Raw genomic sequence first — 14,666 nt, forward strand, 5'->3', positions numbered from 1 at the left:
CATCCCCCTAGACAAGGAATCTAACCCCTCAATTAAGTTACCTGACCATTTAGCAATGGCCTTAGTGATCCACGCACATGCAATAGTGGGTCTCTGGGCCACCCCAGCAGCTGTATACAATGATTTGAGTGTAGTCTAAATTTTATGATCAGCCGTGTCTTTTAAGGAGGCTGCACCAGGGACAGGCAATACAATTTTTCGTGACAGCCTAGAGACTGATGCGTCCACTATCGGTGGATTTACCCATTTTTTCCTATCCTCCAGAGGAAAAGGAAAGATGAGAGCAACCTTTTAGGGATCTGAAATTTCTTATCAGGATTAACCCACGGTTCTTCAAACAGGGTATTCAATTCTTTTGACGCAGGAAAAGTGACTGAGGACTTGTTTTTTACATTAAAATAAGATTCCTCACACTCCTCTGACACCTTATCAGGAATATGCAAACATCTCTGATAGCATCTATAAGAGCCTCTATTCCCTGTGACAGAGTAGCATCCCCCCCCTCAGAGACACAGAGTTATTTGGAGCCAGCCCCCACTGCGCACTTATCGCTAATGCCAAGCTTAGCCGGGTCGCAGACTAAGTACCCTGATAGGGGACTTAGTACACTAATAATCGCTCCCCCCGTGCTATGACCCTCTGGTACCGCTGAGGTAATCTGGAGTCTCTCCGGAAAAGCTGCGCGTCCCTGTCAGTCAGCGTCTGTGTCCACTGCAGAGGGAAAATGGCACTGGTGAGCTGCTGGATCCGCTCATAGTGAAGGCCCCGCCCCTTCAATGGTGTGCGGTCCTACCGCATTTTTTATACTGGTTGAGGTAATCTGGTGCTTAAAATGGAGAAAACCGTTTTAGGACTGTTTTTGCCAGTGTGGGTACTGTGTACAGTGTACTGAGACGCAGCTGTGTACTGTGTCTTGAGATGCATTCCACCCCGGTTAGAAGCTGTGCGTCTCCATACCCTCATGCTGCCATAATGGCCGGCGCCCCGCTAACCGGGACGCCGGCTTGGTATTTGCCACTCTTCATTCTTCTGGCTCTGTTAGAGGTGGCGGTGTGCTGCGGGAATGTACGCTCGCCGTGGTGGGGCTTGCGAATAGTTCCCTCAGGAGCTCAGTGTCCTGTCAGCGGGGCACGGGACCATTAACCCTTCAAGAGGTTGGGCCGTTTTCCCCCCTAAGTCCCACGAAGCATGCAGGCTGGTGCCATCCAGCCCTGCCTTAAAATAACAAACATATAAAATAAATGCAGAAAACTCTTCAGGAGCTTCCATAACCGTGACCGGCTCCTCCGGGCACATTTTCTAAACTGAGTCTGCTAGGAGGGGCATAGAGGGAGGAGCCAGCCCACACTATCAAATTCTTAAAGTGCCTATGGCTCCTAGTGGACCCATCTATACCCCATGATACTAAATGGAACCCCAGTATCCTCTAGGACGTAAGAGAAATACACACAGATAGATAGATAGATAGATAGATAGATAGATAGATAGATAGATAGATAGATAGATAGATAGATAGATAGATAGATACACGTGTTCTTAACTTACACTGTCTAAAATGACATGTAGAATACTTAAGTGACTGTAAATGCACAGCAGTCAGTTTTCAATGTTTTTTATCCAAAGGAGACCGAGTGTGACAGTCTGCAGGACAGCGAAATGAGGAAGTGACACTTGCAGTTGCCGTGGAACAAAAAACCTCCTGCCTGAATTAACCTGCTGCTGGTAATTACGCACTTTGGACACTCTCTGCACTTTGGATTCCATGCACTTTATGTTTTAACCATTGTCATGTTTTATGTGATTGTATATTAAATGTTTTTTACGGTACATCACTATATGCACTTTTTTTCTTTGTTATAATAACATTGAAAACTGACTGCAGGAGGACTCTGAACCATCATTTAGTCCCTTCTCTGGGCGCTTGTATGTATGATCACATCATTTTGCAGTTCACTTGAGATTATTCTCTGGGTGGAGGTACACATGAGAGTTACCTCTGTGTGATTAATACACTAACTAGCTGCCTTTCTTTAGCGCACTGAGAATTATCTATCCTTTTGTTTTCCATGTAAATGCACAGCGTTGAGCAAGCAGGCAGATTTACAGATGAGACATTGCCCGCAAGTCCCGGAGCTGGGGGAGGGGCTACAGGTCAAGCGCCTTATCCCCTATGCTGGCCCTCACCACCGGATACTATGAAGCCTTAATAAAATTGATTTTTGTACAATCCGACCTGTGCTCCCTGGCCTGGTTGATATAGCGGGGTCCCTGTACAGCAGGGGTGCGGAACCTCCGGCCCGCGGGTCGTAAAAGGCCCACAAAGCCATTTGTTCCGGCCCATCCGCTCTTGTCAGTGAGACACGCCGCCTCTCAGTCCGGCGGCGGCGTGTTTCAATTGTCAGGGCAAGGAGAAGAGCGCATCTACATGTCCGGCGGTAGCGGCGGGTAGGATCTCAAACCAACCGCCGGTTCGTGAGCCAATCAGCGCTCGCGGACCGGCAGCCAATCAGGAGCCGCCGCTGCCGGTCCGCGAGCTCTGATTGGCTCACGAACCGGCGGGTGGAATGAGATCCTACACGCTGCTGCCGCCGCCCGACACAGCCGCGTGCTCCTCCCTGCCCTGACCCCCTGACAGCTGAGGCACGCCGCCGGACGGAGCAGCAGCAGCAGCAGCGGTGAGCAGCACTGAGGGGGCATTTGTATATCTGGCACTGTGGAGGCATTTGTATATCTGGCACTGTGGGGGCATTTGTATATCTGGCACTGTGGGGGCATTTGTATATCTGGCACTGTGGGGGCATTTGTATATCTGGCACTGTGGGGGCATTTGTATATCTGGCACTGCACTGGCATGTGTATCTGACACTACACTATTTTGGGCATATGTGTATCACGTCCCATTCTAATTGGTCACACCCATCTTTTGGCACGCGCACTCAGTACTTCTAAGGGGCAGAACTACTGGGGGGGCAGGGTAATTTTTAAGTTGATCATTTTTGTATGGCTTCTGAAGGATTTTAGAAATATCCAAATGGCCCTTGGTAGAAAAAAGGTTCCCCACCCCTGCTGTACAGCCACAGTGTCCACGCCACGTCTACTAAGATCGCGACCGGAACGTGATTTCGGCAGGTTCCACCTGGGGGACCCTCTTACCTCATTCCAAAGAAGCAGCCACACGATCCTGGAGAGCACCAGCGGTGGTGTGCCTGGGAACCGGAGCGCCTCCGGCGCAAGCACATGGGAACTCAGCCAGCGGGAGTGTGCGGAGCTGCTGGGGAGGTGTTTGAGCCACAGCATAGCATGTCACTAGGACATAAAAGTGCTGCAGCCCTTGAAGATTCTTCTAACAAACCTCTTTTCAGGGCTGCCTGGCGCAGCCCCCTCTGTTAAGTGACCTGCTCTGCAGGCATCAATTTACAAACTGAGCTCGAGTGCCCGGAGGCGGGGTTATAGAGGAGGCGGCGCTATGCATCTTGGGAACAGTGAAACCTTTAGCCTGTTGGTGCCTCTGTATCAAGATCCAACTCTACACCCAATGTTTCCCTGTGGAACACAGTGTACCCCGCTCCAGAAATATGTCATATTCTTCTGCAACGTGAGTCCCAGACAATGGCCCTCATTCCGAGCTGATCGCTCACTAGCTGCTTTTAGCAGCAGTGCAAACGCTAAGCCGCCGCCCTCTGGGAGTGTATCTTCGCAGAAGTGTGAATGAAAGGTTAGCAGAACTGCTCGAAAAAAATGTCATGCCATTTCTGAGTAACTCCAAACCTACTCCTACCTTGCGATCACTGCAGACAGTTTAGTTCCTGTTTTGACGTCACATACACGCCCTGCGTTCGGCCAGCCACTCCCCCGTTTCCCCAGGCACGCCTGCGTTATCTTCTGACACAAATATAGTGGAAAAAGGGGGGAACCTGGATTGCACATCCTATTACTAAAGATATCAAGAGGTGCTATCATGCTGAGGCTTCTAATACTATGCTGGGGGAAGAGAGATGCAGATGCACACTCTTAGCACTAAGAACACTGATAATAAAAATAATTTAAATAAACCCTCACAATTAACATGGAGTATAATTGAAGTTCTTAGCACACATTTGCGCAAATATGCGGGCCCATGTACCGCGGCCAGGTGACTTCATCACATGGGTCCCTAACATCCCTAATACTATCACATTCTATAAATTTATACAGGACTTACCTCTAAATAGGGCCTTATCAATGTGTGATCTGAAATGCAGGAACCCAGCTAATTAAAACACCTGAGGGTGAATGGGAGGAGTGCCAATCCAGAGGAAGGAAGCCTTGCCTTCCAGTGTACAATATATACACAAATATAGTGGAAAAAGGGGGGAACCTGGATTGCACATCCTATTACTAAAGATATCAAGAGGTGCTATCATGCTGAGGCTTCTAATACTATGCTGGGGGAAGAGAGATGCAGATGCACACTCTTAGCACTAAGAACACTGATAATAAAAATAATTTAAATAAACCCTCACAATTAACATGGAGTATAATTGAAGTTCTTAGCACACATTTGCGCAAATATGCGGGCCCATGTACCGCGGCCAGGTGACTTCATCACATGGGTCCCTAACATCCCTAATACTATCACATTCTATAAATTTATACAGGACTTACCTCTAAATAGGGCCTTATCAATGTGTGATCTGAAATGCAGGAACCCAGCTAATTAAAACACCTGAGGGTGAATGGGAGGAGTGCCAATCCAGAGGAAGGAAGCCTTGCCTTCCAGTGTACAATATATACACAAATATAGTGGAAAAAGGGGGGAACCTGGATTGCACATCCTATTACTAAAGATATCAAGAGGTGCTATCATGCTGAGGCTTCTAATACTATGCTGGGGGAAGAGAGATGCAGATGCACACTCTTAGCACTAAGAACACTGATAATAAAAATAATTTAAATAAACCCTCACAATTAACATGGAGTATAATTGAAGTTCTTAGCACACATTTGCGCAAATATGCGGGCCCATGTACCGCGGCCAGGTGACTTCATCACATGGGTCCCTAACATCCCTAATACTATCACATTCTATAAATTTATACAGGACTTACCTCTAAATAGGGCCTTATCAATGTGTGATCTGAAATGCAGGAACCCAGCTAGTTAAAACACCTGAGGGTGAATGGGAGGAGTGCCAATCCAGAGGAAGGAAGCCTTGCCTTCCAGTGTACAATATATACACAAATATAGTGGAAAAAGGGGGGAACCTGGATTGCACATCCTATTACTAAAGATATCAAGAGGTGCTATCATGCTGAGGCTTCTAATACTATGCTGGGGGAAGAGAGATGCAGATGCACACTCTTAGCACTAAGAACACTGATAATAAAAATAATTTAAATAAACCCTCACAATTAACATGGAGTATAATTGAAGTTCTTAGCACACATTTGCGCAAATATGCGGGCCCATGTACCGCGGCCAGGTGACTTCATCACATGGGTCCCTAACATCCCTAATACTATCACATTCTATAAATTTATACAGGACTTACCTCTAAATAGGGCCTTATCAATGTGTGATCTGAAATGCAGGAACCCAGCTAATTAAAACACCTGAGGGTGAATGGGAGGAGTGCCAATCCAGAGGAAGGAAGCCTTGCCTTCCAGTGTACAATATATACACAAATATAGTGGAAAAAGGGGGGAACCTGGATTGCACATCCTATTACTAAAGATATCAAGAGGTGCTATCATGCTGAGGCTTCTAATACTATGCTGGGGGAAGAGAGATGCAGATGCACACTCTTAGCACTAAGAACACTGATAATAAAAATAATTTAAATAAACCCTCACAATTAACATGGAGTATAATTGAAGTTCTTAGCACACATTTGCGCAAATATGCGGGCCCATGTACCGCGGCCAGGTGACTTCATCACATGGGTCCCTAACATCCCTAATACTATCACATATCTTCTGACACGCCTGCGTTTTTTTAGCACACTCCCGGAAAACAGTCAGTTACCTCCCAGAAACGCCCCTTTCCTGTCAATCACTCACCGATCAGCCGTGCGACTGAAATGAGTTGCTCGACCTTGTGTAAAACTGCACCGTTTTGTGTGAAAGTACTTTGCGCGTGCGCACGGCGACCCATACGCAGAAAAGCCGATTTTTTTGCCTGACCGCTGCGAACAACGGCAGCTAGCGATCAACTCTGAATGACCCCCAATGTAACATCCTCCCAGAGACAGGCCTGCTCATCTTTACTTCTGAGCACAGAAGCCAGCTCTAATCTACAGGTGCTGTAGCATCCCCAATTATGGGCCTACTTCTGAGTTGATCGCAGCAGGAATTTTGTTAGCAATTGGGCAAAACCATATGCACTGCAGGGGAGACAGATATAACATGTGCAGAGAGAGTTAGATTTGGGTGGGTTATTTTGTTTCTGTGCAGGGTAAATACTGGCTGCTTTATTTTTATGATGCAATTTAGATTGCAGATTGAACACACCCCACCCAAATCTAACTCTCTCTGCACATGTTATATCTGCCTCCCCTGCAGTGCACATGGGGGGTAATTCCAAGTTGATCGCAGCAGGAAATTTTTTAGCAGTTGGGCAAAACCATGTGCACTGCAGGGGAGGCAGATATAACATGTGCAGAGAGAGTTAGATTTGGGTGGGGTGAGTTCAATCTGCAATCTAAATTGCAGTCTAAAAATAAAGCAGCCAGTATTTACCCTGCACAGAAACAAAATAACCCAACCAAATCTAACTCTCTCTGCACATGTTATATCAGCCCCCCCCTGCAGTGCACATGGTTTTGCCCAACTGCTAACAAAATTCCTGCTGCGATCAACTCAGAATTACCCCCTATGTGTGTTGCTGACAGTGTGGGGTTTGTTTTCTCTTGCTGACCATGTCGATATTCATTATGTAGACGGTAAACATGACGACATGTTCATGACATTGTCACTGATGAAATGTCAGCATGGTTAGAATATAAAAAATGTCTTGTCTGAGGTAAGCACAATCCGAAACAGCTACATTTCACAAACTCAACATTTATGATGTCGACAGTGACAGTCAGCTTGGTGACCACATACCGGGTCTGTGGACAACGATCTTATCTCATTTGGTGGATGTATACTGAGCTCTCCCAATAATGTTAAAAAAAAAATTGTCCTCCATGTCATCCGAGGCTAGCTCATGCAACATGGGGCTCACCAGCTGCCATATTGCAGGCAATGGCATGCTGAGATTTGTAGTGCTACCACTGTTTCAGATGCAAAGCTTGATTTTATCTATTGGTTTATTGGGAATGACATGTATAAAAGCACCAGAGCAGAGAGGTTAGTGGGCAGGAAACACACAGCTCTGTCCCTGTAGACAATACAATAGAGATCACCTATAGGAAGGACAGCTGCTGCCTCCCGGCGGGACATGCACCTGGCTGCCCACTGTCACTCAACCCGACCTTGCCCCATTCTGTACTCACCCGCTCTCCAACTCGCAATCCCCACGCAGGGTATCCCAGCATGCCCCGCGTCATCTCAGTAGCCATAGATACCGGTGACGCCGGGCCGAAAACTAAAAGGACGGGAGCTGGACAGCGCCCCCCCGAGCCTAGCTGTGATACTGCAGGCCATCCTGTGACATTACACACACAGACATGCATGACAGTATTCCATGTAGCACCTGCTGCACATAGCGGGATGTGAGTGTAGTGAGGATGTGTACAGAGATCAGTAAATAAGGGGAAAAACTGTCTTTGAAGACAATTTCTAAAATAAAGCAACAGCTGCCGCAGCTGCGGTGACGCGGTTACCCTGCGGCAGGGTGAACTGAGGGCAGTCGGCAGTGACGTTACAAGATGGCGCCCCGCTATGCGGAATCAGATGGAATCTGGTGATCGCTGCATGTGTAAAGGTGACTGGGCAAGTCATGGAGGGACACACGCCGGCACACCGTGACCATGGCTGCCCGTCTGTCCCGGGGGGAGAGAGGGGTGAGAGCAACACGGAGCCATTAGCGTCCAACACAGCTGGAGCCAACTCTAGCTGCCAGATGATGTTGCAGAGCACCATGGAAATAAGTAGGTGTGATGTGCTTCTCTGTAATATGTAGTGCTGTCAGTGTAGAGGCACCCCCGTCTCTGATGGAAGCTTAGATTTCTGCCATTTTATTCTCCTTTATGGTCACAACACTCTTTATGGGCGTTTGTTATTTAATTTGTTAATCAAATGGATTATTCCAATTTCTTTATGCTAGAACTGGGTACACACTAGATGATGTGTGTACCCAGCAATATCGTGAGCGACGGAACTTGGCAGCGGGGTGGACGTCTGCAACTTCATACACGCTTGCCGATGCGACGATGGGGGGGATGCTGCATTTGGTAGTGCCCTCGCTGGCGATATTGGCAGTCAGACATGCATGGCTGACAGCTGCATCTTCTGCGATCTAGGGCCTAATTCACTAAGGATCACTAATGCAAAACGAATGGAGAAAAAAATTGGGAACGGAAAAAATAAATGCCCTCCAAAAGTAATATCTAACAAAACAACAAAAAATAGGACAATCTTGTAAATTAATTTCAATGCAGATTTACATTGCAATCTGTTTAAATTAATTGGAAAGGCTAATTGCCTGTATTAATGGGTGTGCAATCTTTCTCCAACATCAATGTTTGCAATGAAAGTAAGCATTGTGGAACCATAGTGAACAGCCTGTGCAGGCCAAGACTTACTCAGAAAACGGACTGCAGTTCTCGGCTCTCGTCACGAACTTCTGTGCCTGAAATAGCAGTTGCTAATGTATGCATGCCCACATTAGAGCCACAAACGCCTACTTTTGCAATGCAAATTCAGACTTTTTTTGGGGATAGTCCTGCTAGCAGTTTTGTTTATTGCAATTTTGATGCGTTCGCTTTCGGAAGAATCTCATTTACCATTTTGTGCATGCGCAGTCTGCCGATAATCTCTCATTGCAGACGTCCTCACATTTGCAGCTGGCTGGATGCAGAAATAACTTTTCTCTGACGTCCTAGTGGATGCTGGGACTCCGTAAGGACCATGGGGAATAGCGGCTCCGCAGGAGACAGGGCACAAGAATAAAAGCTTTAGGATCAGGTGGTGTGCACTGGCTCCTCCCCCTATGACCCTCCTCCAAGCCTCAGTTAGATTTTTGTGCCCGAACGAGAAGGGTGCAGGCTAGGTGGCTCTCCTGAGCTGCTTAGAATAAAAGTTTAGTTTAGGTTTTTTATTTTCAGTGAGTCCTGCTGGCAACAGGCTCACTGCATCGTGGGACTAAGGGGAGAAGAAGCGAACTCACCTGCGTGCAGAGTGGATTGGGCTTCTTAGGCTACTGGACATTAGCTCCAGAGGGACGATCACAGGTACAGCCTGGATGGGTCACCGGAGCCGCGCCGCCGTCCCCCTTACAGAGCCAGAAGAGACGAAGAGGTCCGGTGAAATCGGCGGCAGAAGACAATCCTGTCTTCAGACTAAGGTAGCGCACAGCACCGCAGCTGTGCGCCATTGCTCTCAGCACACTTCACACTCCGGTCACTGAGGGTGCAGGGCGCTTGGGGGGGAGCGCCCTGAGACGCAATATAAATGATAATACCTTAGGTAGCAAAAGAATATATCACATATAGCTCCTGGGCTATATGGATGTATTTTAACCCCTGCCATTTTTACACAAAAAAGCGGGAGATAAGGACGTCGTGAAGGGGCGGAGCCTATCTCCTCAGCACAAAAGCGCCATTTTCCCTCACAGTTCCGCTGGAAGGACGGCTCCCTGACTCTCCCCTGCAGTCCTGCTTCAGAATCAGGGTAAAAAAGAGAAGGGGGGGCACTATTGGCAGCAAATGACAATATAAACAGCAGCTGTAAGGGAATAACACTTATATAAGGTTATCCCTGTGTGTATATATATATATATATATATATATATATATATATATATATATAGCGCTGGGTGTGTGCTGGCAGACTCTCCCTCTGTCTCTCCAAAGGGCTCGTGGGGTCCTGTCCTCTATCAGAGCATTCCCGGTGTGTGTGCTGTGTGTCGGTACGTGTGTGTCGACATGTATGAGGAGGAAAATGATGTGGAGGCGGAGCAATTGCCTGCGTTAGTGATGTCACCCCCTAGGGAGTCGACACCTGACTGGATGATCGTGTTCAAACAATTAAGTGATAATGTCAACACTTTGCAAAAAACTGTTGACGACATGAGACAGCCGGCAAATCAATTAGTGCCTGTCCAGGCGTCTCAGACACCGTCAGGGGCCCTAAAACGCCCGTTACCTCAGTGGGTCGACACAGACCCAGACACAGATACGGAGTCTAGTGTCGACGGTGATGAGTCGAACGTAATGTCCAGTAGGGCCACACGTTACATGATCACGGCAATGAAGGAAGCATTGCACATTTCTGACACTACAAATACCACTAAGAAGGGTATTATGTGGGGGGTGAAAAAACTACCAATAGTTTTTCCTGAGTCAGATGAATTGAATGAGGTATGTGATAAAGCGTGGGTTTCTCCCGACAAAAAACTGCTAATTTCTAATAAATTATTGGCACTATATCCTTTCCCATCAGAGGTTAGGACACGTTGGGAAACACCCCCTAGGGTAGATAAGGCGCTCACACGTTTATCTAAACAAGTAGCGTTACCGTCTCCTGATACGGCCACCCTCAAAGAACCAGCTGATAGAAGGCTGGAAAATATCTTAAAAAGTATATACACACATACTGGTGTTATACTGCGACCAGCAATCGCTTCAGCCTGGATGTGCAGTGCTGGAGTCGCGTGGTCGGATTCCCTGACTGAAAATATTGATACCCTGGATAGGGACAATATATTGTTAACTATAGAGCATTTGAAGGATGCATTACTATATATGCGTGATGCACAGAGGGATATTTGCACCCTGGCATCAAGAGTAAGTGCTATGTCCATCTCTGCCAGAAGAACGTTATGGACGCGTCAGTGGTCAGGGGATGCGGATTCCAAACGACATATGGAAGTATTGCCGTATAAAGGGGAGGAGTTATTTGGGGCTGGTCTTTCGGACCTGGTGGCCACGGCAACGGCTGGAAAGTCCACCTTCTTACCCCAGGTCACTTCACATCAACCGAAAAAGACACCGTCTTTTCAAACTCAGTCCTTTCGTTCCCATAAATACAAGCGAGCAAAAGGCCATTCCTTTCTGCCCCGGGGCAGAGGAAGGGGAAAAAGACTGCACCATGCAGCCGCTTCCCAGGATCAGAAGCCTTCCCCTGCTTCTGCCAAGTCTTCAGCATGACGCTGGGGCTTTACAAGCAGACTCAGACTTGGTGGGGGCCCGTCTCAAGAATTTCAACGCGCAGTGGGCTCACTCGCAAGTGGATCCCTGGATTCTACAGGTAGTATCGCAGGGGTACAAACTGGAATTCGAGGCGTTTCCCCCTCGCCGGTTCCTGAAGTCTGCTCTGCCAAAGTCTACCTCCGACAGGGAGGCAGTTCTGGAAGCCATTCACAAGCTGTATTCCCAGCAGGTGATAATCAAGGTACCCCTCCTACAACAAGGAAAGGGGTATTATTCCACGCTGTTTGTGGTACCGAAGCCGGACGGCTCGGTGAGACCAATTTTAAATCTGAAATCCTTGAACACTTACATAAAAAGGTTCAAATTCAAGATGGAATTACTCAGAGCGGTGATAGCGAACCTGGAAGAAGGGGACTATATGGTGTCTCTGGACATCAAAGATGCTTATCTCCACGTCCCAATCTACCCTTCTCACCAAGGGTATCTCAGGTTTGTAGTACAAGACTGTCATTATCAGTTTCAGACGCTGCCGTTTGGGTTGTCCACGGCACCTCGGGTCTTTACCAAGGTAATGGCCGAAATGATGATTCTTCTTCGAAGAAAAGGCGAATTAATTATCCCTTACTTGGACGATCTCCTGATAAGGGCAAGGTCCAGGGAACAGTTAGAAGTCGGAGTAGCACTATCTCAGATAGTGTTACGTCAGCACGGGTGGATCCTAAATATTCCAAAATCGCAGCTGATTCCAACGACACGTCTTCTGTTCCTAGGAATGATTCTGGACACAGTCCACAAGAAGGTTTTTCTCCCGGAGGAGAAGGCCAAGGAGTTATCCGAGCTAGTCAGGAACCTCCTAAAACCAGCCCAGGTGTCATTGCATCAGTGCACGAGGGTCCTGGGAAAAATGGTGGCTTCTTACGAAGCAATTCCATTCGGAAGATTCCATGCAAGAACGTTTCAGTGGGATCTACTGGACAAATGGTCCGGTTCGCATCTTCAGATGCAGCAGCGGATAACCCTGTCACCAAAGACAAGGGTGTCTCTCCTGTGGTGGTTGCAGGGTGCTCATCTTCTAGAGGGCCGCAGATTCGGCATTCAGGATTGGATCCTGGTGACCACGGATGCAAGCCTGAGAGGCTGGGGAGCAGTCACACAGGGAAAAAACTTCCAGGGCTTGTGGTCAAGCATGGAAACATCTCTTCATATAAACATTCTGGAACTACGGGCCATTTACAATGCCCTAAGTCAAGCGAAACCCCTGCTTCAGGGTCAGGCGGTATTGATCCAATCGGACAACATCACGTCAGTCGCCCACGTAAACAGACAGGGCGGCACGAGAAGCAGGAGGGCAATGGCAGAGGCTGCAAGGATTCTTCGCTGGGCGGAAAATCATGTGATAGCTCTGTCAGCAGTGTTCATTCCGGGAGTGGACAACTGGGAAGCAGACTTCCTCAGCAGACACGACCTTCACCCGGGAGAGTGGGGACTTCACCCAGAAGTCTTCCACCTGATTGTAAACCGTTGGGAAAAACCAAAGGTGGACATGATGGCGTCACGTCTAAACAAAAAATTAGACAGATATTGCGCCAGGTCAAGGGACCCTCAGGCAATAGCGGTGGACGCTCTGGTAACACCGTGGGTGTACCAGTCAGTGTATGTGTTCCCTCCTCTGCCTCTCATACCAAAAGTACTGAGAATCATAAGATGGAGAGGAGTAAGAACGATACTCGTGGTTCCGGATTGGCCAAGAAGGACTTGGTACCCGGAACTTCAGGAGATGCTCACGGAAGACCCGTGGCCTCTACCTCTAAGAAAGGACCTGCTCCAGCAGGGGCCTTGTCTGTTCCAAGACTTACCGCGGCTGCGTTTGACGGCATGGCGGTTGAACGCCGGATCCTGAAGGAAAAAGGCATTCCAGATGAAGTCATCCCTACCCTGGTCAGAGCCAGGAAGGATGTAACCGCAAAACATTATCACCGCATTTGGCGAAAATATGTTGCGTGGTGTGAGGCCAAGAAGGCCCCTACAGAGGAATTTCAACTGGGTCGTTTCCTCCATTTCCTGCAAACAGGACTGTCTATGGGCCTAAAATTAGGGTCCATTAAGGTTCAAATTTCGTCCCTGTCGATTTTCTTCCAGAAAGAACTGGCTTCAGTACCTGAAGTTCAGACATTTGTAAAAGGGGTACTGCATATACAACCTCCTTTTGTGCCTCCAGTGGCACCTTGGGATCTCAATGTTGTTTTGAGGTTCCTTAAGTCACATTGGTTTGAACCACTCACCACTGTGGACTTAAAATATCTCACATGGAAGGTGACAATGCTGTTAGCCCTGGCTTCAGCCAGGCGTGTGTCAGAATTGGCGGCTTTATCATATAAAAGCCCTTACTTAATTTTTCATTCTGACAGGGCAGAATTGAGGACTCGTCCTCAATTTCTCCCTAAGGTGGTTTCTGCTTTTCACATGAACCAACCTATTGTGGTGCCTGCGGCTACTAGGGACTTGGAGGACTCCAAGTTACTTGACGTTGTCAGGGCCCTGAAAATATATTTCTCTATCGTCCTAGTGGATGCTGGGGTTCCTGAAAGGACCATGGGGGAATAGCGGCTCCGCAGGAGACAGGGCACAAAAGTAAAGCTTTCCGATCAGGTGGTGTGCACTGGCTCCTCCCCCTATGACCCTCCTCCAAGCCAGTTAGATTTTTGTGCCCGGCCGAGAAGGGTGCAATCTAGGTGGCTCTCCTAAAGAGCTGCTTAGAAAAAGTTTAGCTTGGTTTTTTATTTTACAGTGATTCCTGCTGGCAACAGGATCACTGCAGCGAGGGACTGAGGGGAGAAGGAGTCAACTCACCTGCGTGCAGGATGGATTGGCTTCTTGGCTACTGGACATCAAGCTCCAGAGGGACGATCACAGGTACAGCCTGGATGGTCACCGGAGCCGCGCCGCCGGCCCCCTTGCAGATGCTGAAGTCAGAAGAGGTCCAGAATCGGCGGCTGAAGACTCCTGCAGTCTTCTAAAGGTAGCGCACAGCACTGCAGCTGTGCGCCATTTTCCTCTCCGCACACTTCACACGGCAGTCACTGAGGGTGCAGGGCGCTGGGAGGGGGGCGCCCTGGGAGGCAAATGTAACCTATATAAAGGCTAAAAATACCTCACATATAGCCCCAGAGGCTATATGGAGATATTTAACCCCTGCCTGATTTCTCTAAATAGCGGGAGACGAGCCCGCCAGAAAAGGGGCGGGGCCTATCTCCTCAGCACACAGCGCCATTTTCTCTCACAGAAAGGCTGGAGAGAAGGCTCCCAGGCTCTCCCCTGCACTGCACTACAGAAACAGGGTTTAAACAGAGAGGGGGGGCACTAATTGGCGATA

The 14,666-nt window shown here is 48.2% G+C and overlaps 2 protein-coding genes across 4 annotated transcripts in view; one reads left to right on the top strand and one right to left on the bottom strand.

Moving 5' to 3' along the window:
- RPAP3 (RNA polymerase II associated protein 3) overlaps positions 1-7,577 on the bottom strand; it is a 255,507-nt gene extending 247,930 nt beyond the window's left edge. The window contains exon 1 of the mRNA XM_063927361.1: positions 7,475-7,577. The gene's annotated coding sequence lies outside the window, so the exon portion shown is untranslated. The remainder of the gene's footprint in view (positions 1-7,474) is intronic.
- A 25-nt stretch (positions 7,578-7,602) lies between these two features.
- The window catches only part of LOC134932710 (mitochondrial inner membrane protease ATP23 homolog), an 81,792-nt gene continuing 74,728 nt past the window's right edge, over positions 7,603-14,666 (top strand). The window contains exon 1 of one of the 3 annotated variants that reach the window (XM_063927363.1): positions 7,603-8,071. In XM_063927363.1, coding sequence (XP_063783433.1) covers positions 7,921-8,071 — 151 coding nt within the window. In that variant the 5' untranslated portion in view covers positions 7,603-7,920. The remainder of the gene's footprint in view (positions 8,072-14,666) is intronic. The other 2 variants (XM_063927362.1, XM_063927364.1) reach the window with 2 other exon arrangements.

Source organism: Pseudophryne corroboree, chromosome 6 (assembly GCF_028390025.1).
Source record: "Pseudophryne corroboree isolate aPseCor3 chromosome 6, aPseCor3.hap2, whole genome shotgun sequence".
In the NCBI taxonomy this organism is placed as follows: Eukaryota; Metazoa; Chordata; class Amphibia; order Anura; family Myobatrachidae; genus Pseudophryne; species Pseudophryne corroboree.